General features: G+C 39.0%; 1 protein-coding gene across 3 annotated transcripts; it reads right to left on the reverse strand.

Annotated features, from left to right (window-relative positions):
• Window positions 1–4,861: 4,861 nt before the first annotated feature.
• LOC122032052 (pectin acetylesterase 5-like) lies at window positions 4,862–15,776 on the reverse strand. 3 transcript variants are annotated; one of them, XM_042591307.1, is made up of 15 exons: window positions 15,612–15,776; window positions 13,283–13,794; window positions 12,263–13,205; window positions 11,817–12,145; window positions 11,619–11,701; window positions 9,587–9,716; window positions 8,453–8,532; window positions 8,248–8,337; window positions 7,868–7,992; window positions 7,186–7,246; window positions 6,241–6,291; window positions 6,049–6,126; window positions 5,854–5,959; window positions 5,593–5,738; window positions 4,862–5,143 (listed from the first exon to the last, which is right to left on the reverse strand). In XM_042591307.1, the coding sequence occupies exons 4-15, from the start codon at window positions 12,043–12,045 to the stop codon at window positions 5,021–5,023; spliced, it is 1,302 nt and encodes a 433-aa protein (XP_042447241.1). In that variant the 5' UTR covers window positions 12,046–12,145; window positions 12,263–13,205; window positions 13,283–13,794; window positions 15,612–15,776; the 3' UTR covers window positions 4,862–5,020. The 3 variants fall into 3 exon arrangements, with proteins under 3 accessions (XP_042447241.1, XP_042447252.1, XP_042447248.1); XM_042591318.1 differs by having other exon boundaries at window positions 8,459–8,532; window positions 11,817–13,205; XM_042591314.1 differs by having other exon boundaries at window positions 11,817–13,205; window positions 13,283–15,439.
• Between the last annotated feature and the right edge of the window lie 5,923 nt (window positions 15,777–21,699).

The following is a 21,699-nucleotide window of genomic DNA, read 5'->3' on the forward strand; positions in this document are numbered from 1 at the left end:
GAACCTCGGAGGTGAAACTCGCGAGACAGAATCTGCTTAGAAACCATATCAACAATGTCAAACTGGAAGAAGGCAAAACTATTGCACACCTTCACTCAAGGATCAAGGAGCTCATCACTGGACTCACAAATCTAAGAGAAAAGGTAAGTAACCGAGATTCGTTACGGTACACTTTTAACACATTCTCGAGAAATACTGAATAGGCATCATTAGTAGATGTTTATTATATATCTAAGGATCTAGATTCAACTACTTTAGAAGAATTATTTTTAACTTTTGAAGTCCATGAAACGAGATGTGCAAGTTTGAAGAAGGAGCATAACATTGCCTTAAAAGCAAAGACGGACGAACAAGACTCAGAATCTTCTCTTGATGATAGTGAAACAACACTGATGGTACGTAAATTTAAAAAGTTATTTAAAACTATTGGATCGAGAAGCGCTAGAGGGGGGGGTGAATAACGCTCGTGGCTTTCACACTTTTCTTATTCAGAAATTTGAGTTAAGTAGCGAAAATTAAAAGCACAACACAGAAAGAAGACTCAAGTATTTTTTACTTGGTTCGGAACCTTAGACGACTCCTACTCCAAGGTCCGCAATCATTGATCACTTTCGGTGGGCAATCATTATCAATCCGTAAATCTTTTTACAACTTTAGAGTACAAAAGAATTTATACCAACAATACAAAAAGATGAAGAAGCTAGTCGTCAATCGTCGGAGTGTCGAAGTGATTCGGAGCAGTGCACAACTTTAAAGGATCGCTTAAATTCTTTCTGTCGTTGTACTTGGAAGCTACAGTCCGAGGCTCCTTTTATAGCCTTTACAGATCTGATGCAGATCCTCGAAACTCGAGATCAGGTTTGACCCGAAGCGGATCAGTCGACCGATCCTCACATTCGGTCAACCGATCAGATGATCTCCTCCTCATCTGATCCACCCGATCCGCTCGCTCCGCTTCGATCTGGTCAATTCCTATCTCCGGTTCAGTCGACCAATAGACAGGTTCGGTCGATCGATCCCCTGGTCGAGCCCGGTCCACTCGCTGGAAATCTGATCTACGGCTCAGGGGTTCGGTCGACCGATCCCGGTCAGTTCTATCCCTGCATAAAAATGTTAGTTTCCTGCAAACCAGAGTTAGAATATAACAGAATATAAAAAATAATTTTGACAGTCTTCGGACTGTCCGGTTCTGACTTCGGATTTCTGACCGGAAACCCTAGGTCGAACCGACGCCTACTGTTCTCTCTTCCAGGGAACGCGTCCTCACCTACTCCACTCAGGATAAGTTACCTTTTGCCAGTTCGGTCCTCCTGACCATCTGGACTTCTACTCAGCATCTGATGCTTCCAGTCTTCATGTTGGGCGTCTGGTCCACGACCCGTCCAGACTTCCACTTGGTTCGCGACACCAGGATTTCAACCTAGGGTTACCGCCCCCTAGAATTTTTGCCCGAAGCTCCGACCCGCCAAGACTTTCCGCCTAGGGCTACCACCCCCTAGGACCTAGGGTTACCACCCCCTAGGGGTTTCCACTTGCCTAACCGCAGCTAGGACTTTCCTAAGAAACCTTAGGTCTTTCCTACAAAGCTCATTCAACGTATCAGATAACAAAACACCTTAATTTTGAACTCTTTGACATAATTAAAACATAGGTTGGATCGTCGGATGTTTCCTGCACCAACAAAAACTAAAAGATTTAGTCAAGTGTAGAGTAGAAAAAGAAGGATAAGATGCTACCACTGCAATAAAGAAGGGCATGTGAAAGATAACTGCCCTAAATTGAAAGACAAGGACAAGAGCAAGAACAAGAAGCCGACCCAAGCGAACAAGTACAAGAATATGAAGGCGGCGTGGGATGAAACGTCGTCCGAATTAGAAATTGAAGTCATCGTCGGACTTGCGCTAGTGGCAAGCCACCAAGAAGAAGGAGATGAAGCAAGCTCGTCTGAAATGAGCATCGAAAGCATCGATGAAAGGAGAGCAACATCGGAAGAAAGTAGTACTTCAGGGGGGCTTCGGATCACGGGATTGACTAGGTAAGTCAGGTACGGTCTCTTCCTCCTGATAAATTATTTCAGTTTGTTAAATTATTAACAAAGAATTGTTGTAAATTAGAAAAAGAAGTTAAAGAATTAAAGTAAACTCTAGCTAAATCTTGTCTATTAGAAGACTATGGTAAAATAAAAAATGAAAATGAAAGTTTGAAAAATAAAATAGAAAATTTAAAAAATCGTGCATGCTCAAATATTCAATATATTAGAAAATATAGTGGATTGAATTGGTACCTTAAATACCATAAGGGCCAGATTACGAAAATTTTACAGAAATATATACCTAAAAAATTTTTAATTAACCCAGTAGGAAAGAACCTATATTGTGTTCCAAAATCATATTTAGATTAAATGTTTTTAAATTATGACTTTCAGAGTAAATTAAATATTAAATTTCTTTAAGAGTCTTTGTTTAGAAAGTAGTTATTGTTCCAATATCTAAGAAGCCCCAGTGCTTTGCCATAGCCTGGAAGTAAATTATTGAAATAAATATTTAATTGATTAACTGTTAAACATTTAGAAATTATAAAAAAAGCCTTAATTTTCTAAAAAAAAATTAATTAAATATTTTTTAATTAATTCTTATCTTTTTAAAATAGTTAGAAATTTTTTTCACTGGTTTTATTATTTTTACTCTTAGATTTTTAAATGAACCCCATTTTTAATGTGATCAAAAGGGGAAGTAGGGAAGAATAAGTCTAGAGGGTACTTGTAATTTTTTTTTTCTTACAAAAAGGTTAAAAAAATTTTATTTGATTTTTTTTTTCTTTTATAAAGTTTTTCTAGCAAATTTTACTTAAAAAAATTTTCTTACTTGCAAATTTTTTTACTTGTAAAAATTAGAAATTTTTTAATTGCCCTAACTTAACTTGGATTTGATCACATCAAAAAGGGGGAGATTGCTGGTACCCCGTGGTAGTTTTGATGTGATCAACTAAGTCAGGTTAAGTCCTGTTGGTGCTTAACCCTGTGTCTAAGTGTGCAGGAGCTTAGGAGCACAGAAAGTCGAGCGGAAGACGCAGCTAGCGAGAAGAATGGCACTGGAAGGGAGCCGACGGGCTCAATGCATCCGAGGGACGAGGTGTTGTGGAAGAGTATACCGGTGGATGAGAAGGACGTGCGCGACGTTTCGAGGGACGAGAAGCCGGAGCAGAAACCTACTCGAGGAGAAGGTTGGAAAATGGGTCCGGGTGAGCCCTATTCTATATCGCCGCGATCACTCAGACGATCATAGCAGCAGAAGAGCAAAAGGAGGCTGAAAACACTGTTGGAGGTGCCTTCAAAGGGAATTGAAGGTGCCTCCACACCTTCATTATGGAAGGTGTCTTCCATGGCTGGAAGGCGCCTTTGATGAACGGTACGAAGGTGCCTTCCAGCCTTATGGAAGGCACCTTCGACCAGGATGAGTTTAATCGTTGCCAAAAGATAAAGCTTTATCCTTTGGCGCCTCGCTAGAGGCGCCTTCCAGCCACGAATAACTTTTCCCAGGGGTTATAAAAAGACCCCTGGACCTAGGAAATATGCAACAACCTCTGTATTCATTTCCTAACTACTTTCTGAGCTTCTAACGAGTGTAAGAAGCTTCTCTGCCTTCAAAGAAGGAGATCTTTAGTGTGTTTATTTGCCTTGGATTAACAACCTCCCTAGTTGTAACCAAGTAACTTTTTTAACCTCATTTTTTTTTGTTGTTCGTTTATTTTTTTAATCTGAGTTATAAGTCGAGGAAGGTTTTTTCTTAACAGCCAGTTCACCTCCACTGCTTCTGGACTACCAGCGGTCCAACAGTACTGTGATTACTATTGATCCTTGTTACAGTTATAGTAGTTATAACTTCTTTAGTCTTGTACTAATTAATTTAATAGATGAGATTATTTAAAGGGGTATTTAACCCATAAAGTTTGACATGTTGAGTTCAACATAGGAGTTGTGTGGTGTATCAGGAATCAAGTATAGCCTAAGTGGGAGATTATAGGATTAAGTTCACATGGGTGGACTAGATCCAATTGAGTCCACATGGATGGATTTAATTTCCATAAGATTGGGCTCACACTTGATTAACACACACAATTAATTGCCATTGAAATGACTAAACCCAATTAAGTGATCTAATGCTTCATTGAATATAATGAGGGTTTGAATTAAATGGATGTGGATTCAATGTGTAGATCCAAAACTCGGTTCATTAACATTGATGGATTGTTAATGATGGATAGACTTTAAGAAGGATAGCCCCTATAAGATGAGTTTGGTATATAAAGGATGAGACTCATGAATTAGAGCAATGTTCTAGAGTCTCTTCAACCTCTTTTCTTCCTCATCAAGAGAAAGCTAAGATTTGTCGTCGCCCACTCCTGTAAAAAAACTTTTCCACAATAACAGGAACTCCAACAATAAGTAAAAAGCATTAGCCTTTACGATTGATTCAGATAAGTCATTCATGTGCTATTATTTCGATTTGTATTGAGTTTTAGAGATTGATAGAAGTTAAATCCTACTATAAATATATCCTTTAGTTCATATATGAGGTATTGCAATTCTAATACGATTATCTTTAAGAAACTTGTGCTTTTGAATGTGAAGAAGCTCGTTATTGAAGGAAAAATGTGTAGTCATCTTAACAGCACCTCTAGAACGACTCTATACTATCTGAAAAGGGATGAATCATGAGAAATGCGGTCCCTCTAGAATGACTCTATACTATCTCCAAAGGAATAAATCAAGAGAAACATTTATCCTGACATAACACTCTTTGCATGAGGAGAAGAAGCCAATTATGAACTATGGAGAGCATCACAAAACAGAGACAATAACTTGGATGATTATCGTAATTTTATTAGCATACACTAGAGACGTCACCATTACATAGCGGTAGTTGATGCACTGACAAAAAGAAGAGGGAAAATCAAACACGCCAAGGCAGTGAATCGAGATTCACCGAAATAACAAGCATTCAACAATTAGCAGCAAAACCTACGACTTGGAAAGTTGAGAAAGATTCATATGGTAACATGTAGGATTGCAAGGGTACGGGCAGTCGATTTCTTTCGTTTCTTTTCGATCGAAGAACCAGTCTCCCACAGCCTCGGAGATTGTCTGCTCAAGATGTAATCCACATTAAGTTACTCATCAGATCAGATGTTTGATCAAGTTAAATAGGATATTTGCTATAAAGCAAGAATTTACATTTAAAAAAAAAACACTATCCATGCATCTAGGAGATTGAGAATGACATACTTTCTTTAACAGATGGAAAGTGATCATATAGGCAATCTATCCAAATTACAACATAGTTATAGATTTTCAATTTATCATTTATACTCCTCAGGCATCGATCCTTGTTTATCATCAATAAGACTCCTGGTTAAATTCAAGACTATAATTGCAAAGTCTTGTAGCAACATCTTTTATAAGTGATCATCTTTTAGTCTTTCTCCTAGAACCATTAAATGGCTGGTTATATTACTATTAACTACAGCTCCCTAATCTTGGATAAAAAAAACACAACTTTAGGCGGAGCATCGTAAGAGACTGACCGTCATTACCTTATTGTTAATACGTGGTGAATTTGGTGAATGCCATGTTTGATTGTAGAGAGATTGACAGTGGACAAAGCAGGAATTAATAAACATTCCTCCATTTTTCTTCTGCTTAAACTCACTCAAGGAACTGAGCATGGCATCCCTAAATCCTGCTTGAATAAAAACATTTCCAAGCTATTTAGCCAAGCAAGAAGCTGAAACCAAGTAAATTTGAGAGGAAAAGAAGGATCCAAGAATATGAGAGAAACTACAATATGCAGTGACCTTGCAGTGTTTTTAGCTGGTTGGAATCACAATGTCGAATGTTCAGCTTGCATCTTAGCCATGCATGCTCAGGATCTGATTCAGCTGGCACCAATATGTGTTGTATCTGTCATTTTGGTTAAATCAATGCCTATTAAATTGCAACATGTTACTTGTTGGTAGGAAGGGAAGAAAGCGTGATGGATATGGAGATACCTGCCAGAAGTCATATGTCGGATTGAGGATGAAAAATGGTGTCTTCACATTCTTAATAATCTCCTCTGCAAAGAAACACTGCAAACAAGTATACAATGGTTCAAAAGCATGGGACTTAATAATACTGGAGATTAGCAAGTATAAAATCGTATCTACAAACTAGTGGAATGGTAGATAATTACAATCACCTGCCTGAGATGGTTCCGTCCTAGAGACACAATCTGGAAATCTATTTCCTACATCCTGGAAAAGGAAACAACAACAAATGAATACTAGGGATGTAAAGGATCATAAACAACAAAATGGAAAAGTTATAAAACAGTTTTATTGATCTCATGTCTCTCTCCTAACATATTTCAATCCATGAGATCCTCATATTCATTTTCTTTCCTTGAACTTTTCCCCAGACACCATTAGTTTGGATTTGCTAGGGAAAAATTGACTGGTATTCCAGATTGTCATTTAGATGAATTAGTGATTCTATAAAGTGTATAAACCACTGTGTCAGTTTCTAAGATATCCGGTGCATTGTATTATTGTTACTGCAGTTATTGAGTGTTCTGCCTTCAAAAAAATGTAACAAGGAATTCATTCAGTAATGTGCATGCTAAAAAAAAATGTTGAACTAGGTAACACCAAACCTAGGGCGACCGGCCCGGCCCCATGGAAGTTTCCCATCGGCAGTTATGATAAATCGGGAAGCGCTCACGGCGGGTGCGCAGAAGCCCAACATCCTGTGGTTGTGCACCTCATTTGGTGGAATAATCCTTATAAATGCGCCATAGATGGGGATCTAACCGCGGATGCTTAGGTAATAACTTAGCACCCTTCCATTGCACCATAGCCCCAGGGCCAGCAATGTGCATGCAAGCTTGGATGGATGGTGCATCCAGGCAGTCTACTATAGAGTTGATGGATCACATAACAGTTTGTTTATCTACATGTTCAATAAATCCTTTGTCACCTTTTTCCTGAAGTATTGTTTTTCTTTTAAGGAAAATACTGGAACAGCTAGAGGAAAAAAAAAATGAGAAAACAACACATATACCAACAAATTAACAGAAACAATTTCCTCAAAGTGGAGACCAGAGAAAACTTTAAGTGAGCAAATAAAGTGTTGAAGCTAGAAGAACAAACCTGAAGTTGGACCACATTGCTATAAAATGACTTAATGGACCTTCTCCCAGATATATCCTTCCTGCAATAAAATACAACGATATATTTAAAAAGTTTCTCTCAAATAAGGCATGTTTGATGCTTATCAAAAGTACAAGATCTGATCTTTTGCAAGCATTAATCATCTTGAGCCAAGTTCAAACAATATTAGAGAAGTATATATTTGTTTCATCTTCAGCTAATATGCATGTATTAATCATCCTTAGGAAAATATTACTGAGCAGATCTTTTCTTTATTTCTTTTTCATTATGACACGTAACTGAATTAATGATGCATTAAAATGTAGCCATTACTAATCTTCATTAAAAGAAGAAAATTGGTCTTCTCTCCAAAGTATTTTGCTGCTCTGTAACTCAAATTTCTTAGGATGCTGAGTGCTGACAACAAATCAACTGGAAAATAACATGTTGAGCATCCATGTTGAATACCAATACTCCAAGCAACACTTCTACTCTAACATTCAGAGTTGATATCTGATACAGATTGATCAATTGTTTAATTAAAAAAAAAATTCACAAGATCAACTTCAACCAAAGAGACTTTTTCTTCAATTTACACTTTTAGGAACTAAATGTGTACAGGATTATGAAGAAAAAAACAATTCTCCCAGACATTATAGAAGGAATGTTTAATTCAACGTACTCATTGAGAAAAAAACCACCATCTGCAAAACATTTGACAGTAGCCACATTAGGAAGAAGGGCTTGAAAATCATCGCAATGAATAAAAGTAGCAAGACCACCAGCAGAACATCCTGTGAGGAGAGCCTACAAAGTGGAAAAGGATGTCATAGCAATGCCTCCAGCCCAACATGTATGTCTCTCGAAAACATTCAAATGATACATAGAAATTAGTAAAACTAAAATCACCACATAAAATAAGCCGACTGTTTGAATGGCATAATTTGTTAAAAATGTATTGAGTATATGTGAAAGTATACATATACGCAACAACATAAGAATATATGCAGTATAATTGGTGTGTGTGTATCAATTTAATTGAAAGTATAGCTCAAATATGACCTGTTTAGCATTTGCAAGTCCTTTCTGTAAGAGTTCGTCCATAATTGTTTCCCATATACGTTGTCCTCTAAAGAAAAGTTTTGTTCCATCCTGTAAAAAAAATTAAATGTAAGAACTAACAATATGCAATTTACTATCCAAATATTTGAAATCTAGGTAGTTTAAACCCATATATCAGTAATGATATGTTTTGCAACGGATATACCTGCACCTCATTTTCTCTATACCCAGAAAATGAGGCACCATCACAGTACCGTACTTTGACTTTGTTCCAGTTATAAAAATCTGAAACAGGCAAGCAAAGTCAACAGTTACTTGAATTTGAAGGTCGTAGAAAGAAAATGACCATCATCTTAAAGTAGCATTGGAAGGTGCCCACTACCAAGTTGGTAAAGACCATTGAACTTGTACCCAAGGTACTGGGTTGGAGACCTTTCACCAAATGGGGCTTACCTCCATATACCTTATATACAATATGCAGACAGGCCATTGGCCTTCTTGCGTCCACAAAAAGCTAAAGTAATACAAAAAGGGATGAGAATTCTTTATCATAATCAATTGATTATTCACATAATGATTAATAGAAGATGTAAATCCACAAATTTCTAACACATCAATAATCAAAACATGCAATGATAATTCAAAATATACATTAAAAAAAGTGGTAAAAAAATGTGCAAGTTTGACAATGTTCTTCAGGAAATATAATTACATCTAGTTCATCGTATTCATCATATCTTTCACTCTTTTCATCTGGCCAAATGAATATGGAGCTTTTTGGTTGAGATAGTTCGTTAACTCTCAAAGTTTGTAAAGCTAAATGCCCCATCAAGCCATATGTCATTCCATCCCTTTCACCTATGAAAACTCTTCCGTTCTCATTTTCTTAGTTTTTTTTTTTTTTTTATTTAGATTGGTTTAAAGCCAAACTAGATGGATAATCATGTAATCCAGTTTAATCCTAGAGACATTGAATTGCAATGCACTAATAATTCAACTGAGAATGATCAATATTAAATAAATGGCACACACAATGTGGTGAGACAATAGATAATTCATATGTAGCTTCATATGTGGTTGCATAGATCACTTTCTCAAACAATGCTCATCAATGGTACGCCAATAATCGGTTTTACAAACTACACATACAATACAAGGATGACCACACTATAATGAAGCTCTCAATATATGCATTTATAAACAAATATTGCAGCTGAAAGAAGTGGTTTATCCTGCTTATATGAAGGTATGAACAGAGGGATAAAAACACGATTAAATAAATTCACAATTCACATAATCATAAAATTAAACCATTTTTAAAAAATTCATCAGCATTTACCAGGATTTTGTGATGGAATGTTACTCAGAATGCCCATAAAGGGAACCTGCCGTTCCATGTAGTATGATGAACCTAGTGGTGTGGATTTCCTGAAAGAACAAGAATCCAAAGACTGACACCAACCTCCACCCTAGAATACAACATCAATCTGAATAAGAAACCAAGTGAAGACTGAACAAATAAACAAGGTTGGAATTCAATATTATTTTGCAATTAATAACATGGTCATGGCCCCTTTTAACCAGAGTTGAGCAGGGTCACACTCTATCTCATGTTATGTTAAGTATGGTAAAACATAAAATTTGAGCAATTCAGTCTAAACATAAGGATGGCCAAGATTACATTTACCAATTTTAGTATTGGAATAGATGGATTCACTGGAAACAACCTCTTGTAAAAAGTAGGATACGGCTGCGTACAATGAATCTTTCCCCGAGACCCCGCATAGCGGGAGCTTTGTGCACGGGACTGTCCTTTTTTTAATAGATGGATTCAATTGGCAAGTAAATAATAAATGAATTCATGTTAAATTAGGTAGCTCTAGTTGAGTGGGAACTGCAACTTCCCTTATGGGAAATTAGATTCTGCTACTAAGAAAACTGGTGTGTTTTACATTTGTGTTGATTTCTGGTGTCACAGTTGGAATACTTAAACTTGTACCATGCTAGGGATTGCCAAAAGCAGCATGTAATGAAACCTTGATTACTGCAAACCAAGAGGAATTATTATATTGTTGCTTACATAAGTTGCAAATGAAAACTACACCTCTACGGTGAATTTTAGACGACAACAACAACAACCAAGCCTTATCCCACTAGATGGGGTCGGTTATATGGATCCTTTTATACCATTGAGCTCTATCTCCTACTATATTATTATCTATATTCAAATAAATTTTATCTTGTTTTATTGTTACTAACCAAGTCTTTTTTGATCTTCTTCTTCCTCATTTGATATGCGTGTTTGTCATAGTTTCACATCGCCTAACTAGAGCATTTATTGGTCGTCTAAGTACATGCCCGTACCATCTTAAACATCTCTCTCAGAGTTTTCCCTCAATAGATGAACTTCCGACTTTCTCTAATGCTCTTATTCCTTATTCTGTTCATTCTCGTATGTCCACACATCCACCTTAATATTCTCATCTCTGCAACTCTCATCTGTTGCTCATGTGCTCGAGTCATAGCCTAACATTCAACTCCATATGATATAGCAGGTCTAACTGCGATTTTGTAGAATTTTCCTTTAAGTTTTAGAGATACTTTACAGTCACATAAAACATCCGACGTTCTCCTCCATTTCAACTCTCCTATTTGTATTCTATGTAAAACTTTCTTTCAATCGCTATTCCCTCCATCATTTTGCAAAAATAATCCCAAAGATCTAAAACTCCCGGTTCAGGACAACTCATCATCTCCTATCTTAACAATTATCTCATTATATCTAATATTGCTAAACTTAAATTCTATATATTCTGTTTTTATTTTATTAAGCCTAAAACCTTTTCTTTTTAGTGTTTCCCGCAATTTAGTGGGAAATACTAGAAGGAAAAGGTTTTAGACTTAGTAGAATAAAGATAGAATATGTGGTGAATTTTAGACATAAAACACAATTGTTACTAAGGTCCTCTGTTTGAGTCCCACCTTCATCAAATTGTTCAGATTTATCCCCACTTTTCCCTTCAAAATAAATCACAAAATATTTTTCTTTCTAGACTTAGAAGTGTTCATAGCCATCCTACAACTCATCTGATAAACCAACGACCTTGTGGAAGCCTACCAATTCACAGGCCCAAAAATGTACTTCTTGCATGGACTACAACCTTGATTGACTGTGGATTGCAAATTGATGCTGGTCAACAGTTGTCAAAACAGTGATAGAGACCATTATGAAAAATATATACCTCTTAATCAACAACACAAGATCCAACTGCCGTGTCTGTATAGCATTAATCCTCCTCACCAGTGCATATAAAAAAAAAAGAAAATAAATTCTAGTATACAAAATTTGATATCAGATATAGACTGATTACCTCCAAGTGTACGAGCCATTTGTCTGACCCAGAGCCGAAACCTCTCAAGAGATGATACGCGGGCGGACTCCCATCCAAACATACTGAAGAACCATGAGCAAAGCAGATTGCAACAACAGACGAACAAAATAATAAATTTTATATTAAAATAATAAAAAAAAAGAGTTAGGATGGTAAAAGATTGATCTTTAATCTTACAAGCTCCCTTCGCCCCGGCGCTGTGAACTATGGTGAGATCGACGAGGGGTGCAGACGAGGACGACGTCGTCGTCGGGCCGCTGAGAACATTGTCGCCGATCCGGGAACCGGCGGCGAGGAAGAGTACGACGAAGACGGCAGCAAGGAGCCAGCTGAAGGTGGCGCGTCGTTCCGGGCCCCACCGCCGCCTCCACCAGATCCGGAAGCGATGGATCTCACCTCCGGACATGGAACAGACCTCCAATCACAGAGACTGACGTCCAATAGCCAGTCAACAGCACGACGGAATTGAAATGCATAAGCTGGCGTCTCAATTTTGCGATCTAGCCCTTCAGGGACGATTGATTCAACGGAAAGGCCCATTTCATTCCCATAATCTCTAATTGAAACTTTACGAATTTATGAAACAGGATTTTTTTTTTTTTGAAAAAAATTGGGTTTGTAACCTGGCCCGCCACATATGCCCTGAGCTCCATTTAGGCGATCGCACGTGTGAAGCACCGCATATAGATTAGCTGTGCGCGTGGAGATGGAGCGTACTTCAGACATTGTCAGAGTCATTAGCCAGGCATGACCTTTAGAATAACCCACTTACATTGTCAAGTCATTAGTCAGCTATCACTTAGAATAACCCACTTGGTGAGGATGTTAGGAGATGTCTGAGGTCGGAAATCAAATTCTCTGTTCCCAAATCTCCATCCCCCGTGTCTCACACATCGTCCCAATCTACCGTCAGCAGCCTTCGACCGCCGCCTCGATCAATACTATAATTCTTAGGAAAGGTGAACCCAAGGAGATCGTCATCGGCACGATCGACGTCGAAATCCGACCGGATCAGAGTAGGAGCTTAGATCGACGGTAGAAGAAAATTTACTTAGATCCGACTGAATTCCAACGCCGATCGTGCCGATGACGATTCCCTTGAATTCACCTTCCCCGAGAGTTATAGTATTGATCGAGGCAGCGGTCGGAGATCGCTGACAGTGAGTTGGGGGCGATGAGTAGAACACGGGGACATGTGATATTAAGGACAGAAGATTTGAATCCCTAAGGTCAATGCCGGGGAAGATCCCTCAACGGTTTTCCTTTGTAAACTGGAAATGACAATGACCATGTGTATAAGAGAAATAGGCCCGGGTGGGGTTCGACGTTCCGACCCAATACACGGCCTCTAATTGGAAGTGACTACCCGTCCGGAATTACACGGGCTGCATCAATTTCTACAATATCACGATGCCAGTGTCACTCTCCTTAAGATTACAATAACATATTTATTCAAGAAAGAAACGTGATAGGTTGCCGGCGATCCTCCTTGTTAAAGCATCAGCATGGAAAAATATTGCTCGAATTCTTTATCGATTGTTGGTTTCTTTGTCTTCGATCGAGCATCTACAGAAAAGAAACAGTTAGATTTCCTTGATATCGCATCAGAAATCATAATGCCAAACAAGGATCAAGTTAGTTACCATTTCCATCTATCAATCTTCTCGATGAAACTATGAATGCGTGCGGTGCCACATCGTTGGAATAGATTAGCAGATCTTCATTTTCGGCATCGTGATCAAGTTGTTCGACATCCTCAATATGTTGGATGGCAAAAGAATCAAGGTTGTCATTTTGATTGATGTTGTTCTTCAAATAACTAGACACGGAAGGTGAATCCATTCTCTCAAATGGCTCCTCGGCTTCGTCAATGTCTAGTGTCATGGTGGTGTGGCTAGTGTCGTAGCCTTCATCCACACTGTTACTATCGTGGTGGGACTCTCCCGGTTCTTCTGATCCATAATCCATTGGTTCCTTAGCAGCTGCCGCATTGATCCAGTTACATGCATCGTTCGTCTCTTTGGTGCCTGAAGGACCGCAGCTCCTGAACTGATCACTGAACTTGTGCTTAGGAAATGGCAAAGGTGAGTTCTCAAGATCATGCTGCAATTTTCTTTTCTTGTTCACCTTGAAGTCATCAGTGAAAATGTCCTTGCTGGAGTGGGAGTTGAAAAGGAACATGAACAGCGCAAAAGTAGTGTAACAAGGGGAAAAAAAATCAGTATCTGCGATGAACTCCAGATTCATCTGTCCTCCACAAAAATTATTTGATACTTGCACTCTAACCGAATGGACCTAAAGTGGGTAAAAGAACCACCAAGTAAAACGAATCGGTGGCCAAACGATACCTACTATAAAGTCATTCGAAGGGCACTTACTCTCACGGAGTAAGACTGCAACTATTTTGGGGATCTTGGACAACACACAACATGCGAGGCAACTGGGTTAACCTCACTTTGGGGCATCATAAACTGTAACCTCTCTTATCTTAACTCCACTTCGATCCACAAATCATGCCATTTACCCCAAGCTCCATTGTCAATCTCAATCCATTATCACACCCCAAGCCTTTATCCCCTGAGACTACTGACTGAAACATACTAGTTCAACTCAACACCCTCACTCATCACATTCAACCCAGAACCAGGATCACTTTGGGAAAACCCAGTTGATCTGATCAAACTCGTTCGAATTCCATCCTACTTAGACTAACTCAGGCCATGTTTCCTACTGGGACTAGAGCCAGTTCCTAACGGTTGATAAACCAATAATAGTCAATTGCAGAATTACCTCAACAAGAACTTAATGATTTCATTCATTAGTAGAGGAAAATTCAACGATGCAACCGACGAGCTGTTCCTAAAATATTGAGTGGAACAACAGTATCTTAGGAAACTGGAAAACAGACCTACAATATCTAAGAACCATCTTTGTAAATCAGGATCCTTCCTCTTCGCAACGACAAGATCAAATGATACTAATAAACATAAATTTCATACACACAAAGATGAGATAATCTGTAAAAAAAGAAAAAACATCACGAATGTAATCAATTATTTCACTTTTTATGAAAAATAAAATTCAATGGAACAAACCCTACAAAACTCCTCTCATGTCTTATCTCTCACACCACTAGCCCTCCATCCCTCAATTCTTCAAATCATGTTGCCAACCATTATCACCCTCTAGAGCCCGGCTTCAACGATTTGAATTCATCATTGTCATTACCCAAATGTATAGTTCATCAATAAAATTAAGAGGTTTACTATTTAACTGATTGACCTAGATTGGTCTCGCTATGCCCGAGTCAATATGCAGTGCGATGAATTGATCCACCAGTCTGACCACTGAACTAGTCATATGGAGCTCAGTCAGGTTAACTTTGTAGTTCAATTTTACAACTGTGGCTCCAAGAATGAATGGCTCAAAAGAAAAATAGAAGAACAATTTTTGCAAAATAGAAAAAGATTTCATCTTCATTCCAGTCCTCCGATATGAGAATGTAAATAATGGATTTCACTTGTCATTCAAATGAAATCTTCGTTCAGTACCAAGCGCTCGCTAGGGCTTCCAATAAAAATGCTAAAACAAAATTATGCACCTCTGAATAGCTGCAGACTTTGCCAACTACTTGAAGGTGAATCCAGAAACCAAATATATCGACGCAACTCTTTTTCCCCAATCAAAGATGAATTTTGTAGACAATCGCAACCAGGCGAAGCCCAAAACACCCTTCTCCCAGCCTAATTTAACCCGCAATTACATCCTTCGAAACCTAGGGTCAAAATGACCTAAAAGTACTGCAGAAACAAAAGATCAGCGAGGTGTTTCCCCAATTTTTATAAAAAAGGGCAGAGAGATCCATGAAACCCGTTCGATGCATCAAAAAAAAAAAAATGCGCCGAGAAAACAGAAACAGCTAGGAATCAAGCAACGAAATGAGAATAAGACGGTAGATTGAAAAACAAAAACCTGGAAATCGGCGGGCGATACGGCGGCTCGTCCATCGACGCCTAACGAAGGAAGCGGGTGGAGGAGCTCGAAGCGATCGGTTTACTAGAGTGTGCCGAGTCGTCCCATCACGGAGACATCGGCACGTGCGCAGCATGAGGTTGCCGAATTGGATGAGCCATGAGTTTAACTGAGCTACCTACTTTATAAGTGGGATTAGTAAAGGGATTGCTCATTAAAAGGACGCTGTTTAAAATATTTCTTATTTAAAAATACCTTTTATTTCAAAATTTACTATAAAAGTAAACTCACTCTAATTTAAATAAAACAATTATATATAAATACTATTAAAAAATATATTTTACTAATTTGATAAAAATAATCATACTTAATTAAAACATATTCAACTTAATTAAATCACAGCTATGACTACAAATGATTTTTAATTAAGTTGAAGGGATTTTAATTAAATTAGTAAAAAGTATTTGATATAATAATGCTCTCTAAATAATAATTTTAATTAATTTTTTTTTTTTTTTTTTTGTACATTTTACAATATTTTACTAAATCGTATACTTGATTTTTCGTATTATCCAAAATGTAGCTCATTTTTGAATTCATCAAATCCCATATCTCTTCTCATTCTCTTTTTCATAGTATCCCTCTTCCTTTCACTGTTCATCCAAACAAAAAAAAACTACAAAGTGATTTAATTTTTCTATTAAGAAAAATCTAGTCTCTAAGCCCTCCTCTTTCATCTCCGTCTCAACAAGTTTCCACCATCATCCCCTTCGCCTCCGCCCAACGGCACAAACAGATAAGGTAAGTCGGTGACAATTTGAGATCAAGGCTAAAGCTTTGGATTGATTCATGGTGCAATTTGGGAATTCATGATGTTTTTGACCGAGATTTGGAAGAAAGTAAACGAAATGGAAATTGTGGCGAGCTACATCAAAGACACTGAGTTATAGCTTGGTCTATCAGGCTCTAGTGCATCAAAGAAGCCGGTCATGAGTGTTGGATCGAAACAGTGCTAGAGAGAGAGGGGGGTGAATAGCGCTCGTGGTTAATTTGTTCGATTTAAAACTAACGAAGTAACGCAGCGGAAATAATAAAAGAACAATCACACATAAGAACACCAAGATTTACTTGGTTAGGAGCTTGTAGCAACTCCTACTTCGAGGCCCACGTTCGTTGAACGTTTACTTTGGACAACAACTATAATCTCGTAAAATGATTACAATTTTAAGTACAATGAAAAAGCAGTAATTATACCAACGACGGAGAAAACAGTAATTTGAAAGCTCCGGGTCGTCGGCGTCGAGTTGTAGCTTTGTCGGAACGTCTCGTTAGCAGCTTGTTGATGAAAGATAGCCTTTTTGTTGATCTTCTCAAGTGCTGGTCGAGACAGCCTTTTATTAACTGTTGAGGGCGCCTCTAATGCCTCATGGAGGCACCTCAAAGGCTAAGGTTTATCCCGCTTCCTGCGCTGCGATGAGTCTTCGCTGCCTGTCTCTTATCCGCCTGAAGGCGCCTCCATCAACACTCCAAGGTGCCTTCAAGCAAGCATTCAAGGTGCCTCCAAGTCCCATGGAGGCGCCTCCAGTTCCTCTTCGCAGTCAACCTTGCCTTACACCCGAGGCGCCTCCAAGCTCCATGGAGGGTGCCTCGGGTATTGTTCATCCGAGGTAAGATGTGCACTTTAGTCCCTACAAAATATGTTAGTTCACAACACAACAACATACCCTGCAAGACAAAAGTTAACACCATATAAATATAATAAATTAAGTAATCGACAGTCATCGGACTGTCCGGTTCTGACTTTGGATTTCCAACCGAAAACCCTAGGTCGAACCGACGCCTACTGTTCCCTCTTCCGGGGAACGCGTCCTCACCTAATCCACTCAGGAGAGCATACCTGATGCCAGTTTTGTCCTCCAGACCGACTGTATTTTTCGTCTAGGGTTAACACCTCCTAGGACCTAGGATTACCACCCCCTAGGATTTTTTGCCACCTAGGGTTACGTCCCCCTAGAACCTAAGGTTGCCGCCCCTTAGGGTTTTCCTCCACCTAGGGTTACCACCCTTAGGACCTAAGGTTACCGCCCCCTTAGGGTTTTTCACCACCTAGGATTACCATCCCCTAGGACCTAGGGTTACCAGCCCCCTAGGGTTTTCCGCCTGCCTAACCGCAGCTAAGACTTATACGTAAGAACACTTAGGACTTTCCTGTAAAGCTCATTTAAGCACATCATATAACAAAACAACTTAACTTGAACCCTTTGACATAATCAAAACATAGGTTCGATCGTCGGATGCTTCCTGCACCAACAGATTCAGCAGTTGACTTGGTTACAATCAAGAGGGTTGTTAATCCAAGGCGGTGGAACAACGCACTATCAATCTCCTTCTCTGAAGGCGGAGAAGTCTTTTACACACTTAGAGAGCTTACAAGTTGCTAGGAATTAAATACAGAGTTGAATAAATAATTCCTAAGTCCAGGGGCCTTTATATAGCTCTTGGAAACTCTATCTTGAGCCTTGAGGGTGCCTCCAAAGGGGTTGAGGGTACCTCCAGTCAAGGTGTTGGATAAAACTTTATCCAAAGTCGAAACAGTCAAGTAGACTGGTCAAAGACGCCTTCAATGGCATTGAGGGTGCCTTCAATGTTGAGGTCACCCTCAATGCTATTGAGGGCACCTTCAATGTTGAGGGCGCCCTCAATGTCGTTGGAGGCGCCTTCAACCTGCATGATATAAATAGCTTCTAGCTTCTCTTTTTTTTCTTCTTCCGAAGTTCCGATCACTTGGGTGATTTCGGCCAATCGAAATAGGGCCCACCCGAACCCAATTTCCGGCATTCTCCTCAAGCAGGCTTCCGTCCCGGCTTCTCATCTGTCGAATGTCGCGCACGTTCTTCTCGTCCACCGGTGTACTCCTCCGCAGCTCTTTCATCCTTCGGACACACCGAGCTCGTCAGCTCTCTTCTTGTGTCGTCCTTCTCACTAGCTGCGTTTTCCGCTCGACTTCCTGTGCTCCTAAGCTCCTGCACACTTAGACACATGGATTAAATAACAAATAGGACCTAACTTAACTTGGTTGATCACATCAAAATAACCATGGGGTCTAACAATCTCCCCCTTTTTAATGTTCATCAACCCAAGTTAAAGTTAGGGAAATAAACAGATAAGTAGTAATTTACTAAACTAACATTTAAAGCATAAACATTGCAAAAATAGAATTTGTAACCCTTAAAAAAATAAAAATATTAATTCCTCTAAAACTCCCCCCTAAACTTGTCTTCTCTCTTCCCCTTTGATCACATCAAATAAATAGGGTTATAATTTTTAAGTGAAAATTTTCTAAGTTAAAGTTCAAGTTTTAAAATAAAATCATTTTCAAAAAAATTCTAAGTTTAAAAAAGATTTTAAGTTTTTGCAAAAATATTTTTGAGAATTAGTAAAAAATATTTTAAGCAAGAATATTTTATAATTAAAAGAAAAATTCTAACTTAGTCAGTTTTTAGACAAAAAAAATATTTTAGCACATAATTTACTCTCAATGCTTTATCAGTAAGTTAATTAAACATTTTATTTCAATATTTTGACTTCCAGGCAGTGGCGAGACACTAGTGTTGGGTGATCGGTGGCCGGCTTGAAGGGGGGTTGGATAGACGACACCCCCAAATACTCACTTCCTACACTTGTTGGTTTGCGCAACGGAAATACAAACTAATATTAATATAAAGAAAGCTAAAGACAAGAAAGAAATCAAACCAAGTTACACAATCATTTAACGTGGTTCGGAGATTGCTTGCTCCTACTCCACGGCATGTCCTTGAGGTGGGCGATCCCTATCCGTCGGTGGATTAGCCCCCGACAAACTCCGGTTATCTCACGTCGCTCCTTGTGGGTGGAGAAACCTCACACAACACCAACCAAGACTCTTGAGACTAGTAGACTACTAATTAGGGTTTACCACCACTAATTTCGTCAACTATAACCAAGCTCCCAAGCTTTGGTTATATAGGCCGCGGGTTGAAAACCCCGCCTACCAGTCGACTACCAAAACATGCAATCGACTACCCTCTATGGAAATTCGACCGTTACATCCCAACGGCTTGATACCAGTCGACTGCTAAAACTTGCAGTCGACTGGTGCAGTCGACTGCTAAAACATGCAGTCGACTGATCCACATTGATCGAACGAACAGAATCATTCTGTTCGCACCCAGTCGACTGCGCGGTCGACTGCACCAGTCGACTGCTAAAACATGCAGTCGACTGCTACAGTACTATTGCAGTGTCGCTACAGTACTGCTACAGTAAACCCCTAAAACTAGGATTTTACTCTGAGTACAATCTCTCGTGCAATCGTACCCTCACCCTTATGACTCACTTGACGCTTCTTTGCAGCCTTGACCTCTTACCTTCAAGCCTACTTCCTTTGGCTCTTGTCCCTCGGATGCATTCAAGCTCGCGGCTCACCCCCAATGTCATCCTTCGCGTATGCCTCGAAGTCGCTTCCCTCGGCCCTTGTCCTCGCTGCCTTGTCCACGGTCCCTCGGATGCTCCATCATTCACCGGACCCGAAGTCGTCAACCTGAGTCACATGTGTATCCTGCACAACTCAAGTACACATATCAAATAACAAGGGTGAACCTAACTTAAACCCTTTGCTCAAATACCAAAACACATGATCGCACGGACCATTAGGATTGCTTCAACAACTAGACTTTTTGGTTATTGGAGCAACAACCACTTTCTTAGACAAAGCCTGAAAAATTAAACTAATAAAGATTTTGGAACCCAGTATAGGTTCCTTTCTACTTGATTAATCAAGAACTTAAGGGGTACATAACTTTTGGGAACTTTTCTAAGTTGTCCCTGATGTTTTCTAATATACCAACTCAATTTTCCATAAATTCTAAGTTTTGATTTTGAAATTTTATTTAAGCATGCATGATCATTTTTTAATTTTTCAATTTTCAATTTTAACTTTTCATTTTCTGAGTTCAAATTATCTAACAATATTTTCAAATCAGTAATTTCTTTTTCTGATTTGACTAAGTCTTTAGTAAGTACTTTGATAAAGCGAAAAAATTGTTTAGGGGTAAGCGCACGTACCTGACTTACCTCTAATTCTGATGCTCCCCCTTCATCGCAGTTTTCTTCTTCTGATGATCCTCTCCCTTCATCTATGCTCATCTCTGAGCTGGTTTCTTCCTCTGATTGATGGTTGGCCATTAGCGCTAGTCCCAAGAAGGCTTCGACTTCTGATTCAGAGGATGATGATTCATCCCATGTAGCCTTCAGACTCTTGCGTTTAGAGGATGTCGGTCTTTGAATCTTCTCTTTGTCCTTTTTCTTTAATTTTGGGCAGTCATCCTTGATGTGCCCTTCCTCATTGTAGTTATAGCAACGGACCATCCTTTTGTTGCGTTGAAGCTTTTTCGACTGCGATCTAAATTTATTAGTTTTAATAAATTTATTTAACTTTCTTACCAATAGCGCCATTTCAGTTTCGTCGATTGATGCTTCAGAGTCGGTATCATCCATCTTGGCTTGTAGGGCAACATTGAGATCTGACTTCACTTGATTCGGTTCTATAATTCGAGACTCGTGAAGTTCGAAAGTAGAAAATAAGTTTTCTAAAGTACTTACCTCAAAGTCCTTAGAGATGTAGTATGCATCTACTAAGGACACCCACTCTGAAGTTCTTGGAAAGTCGTTGACCGCATACCGAATAGAATCTCGGTTCGTTACCAATTCTCCAAGATTGGTCAGTTGAGTTATCAGCTCCTTTATTCTTGCATGGAGTTGCGCTATGTTTTCGTCATTGTTCATCAGGAAATTTGTCAGTTGAGTTTGGAGGATGTCACGCCTTGCTAATTTTGCTTCTGAGGTGCCTTCGTTAGAGCTCCAGGAATTTTTCCCAGAGGTCTTTGGCGGAGTCGTAGCTTCTGATCCGACTTACCTCCTGAGGCGGCAGAACACTGAGCAGATGGAACTCGGTCTTTCCGTTGGCCACGAAATCGGCTTGCTCCTTCTTCATCCACTGATACTCTTCTTTGTCTTTTGGAGCTGTAAAATCAAATTTCATAGTTAGAAG

The sequence above is a fragment of the Zingiber officinale genome, chromosome 1A (genome assembly GCF_018446385.1).
Source record: "Zingiber officinale cultivar Zhangliang chromosome 1A, Zo_v1.1, whole genome shotgun sequence".
Classification (NCBI taxonomy): domain Eukaryota; kingdom Viridiplantae; phylum Streptophyta; class Magnoliopsida; order Zingiberales; family Zingiberaceae; genus Zingiber; species Zingiber officinale.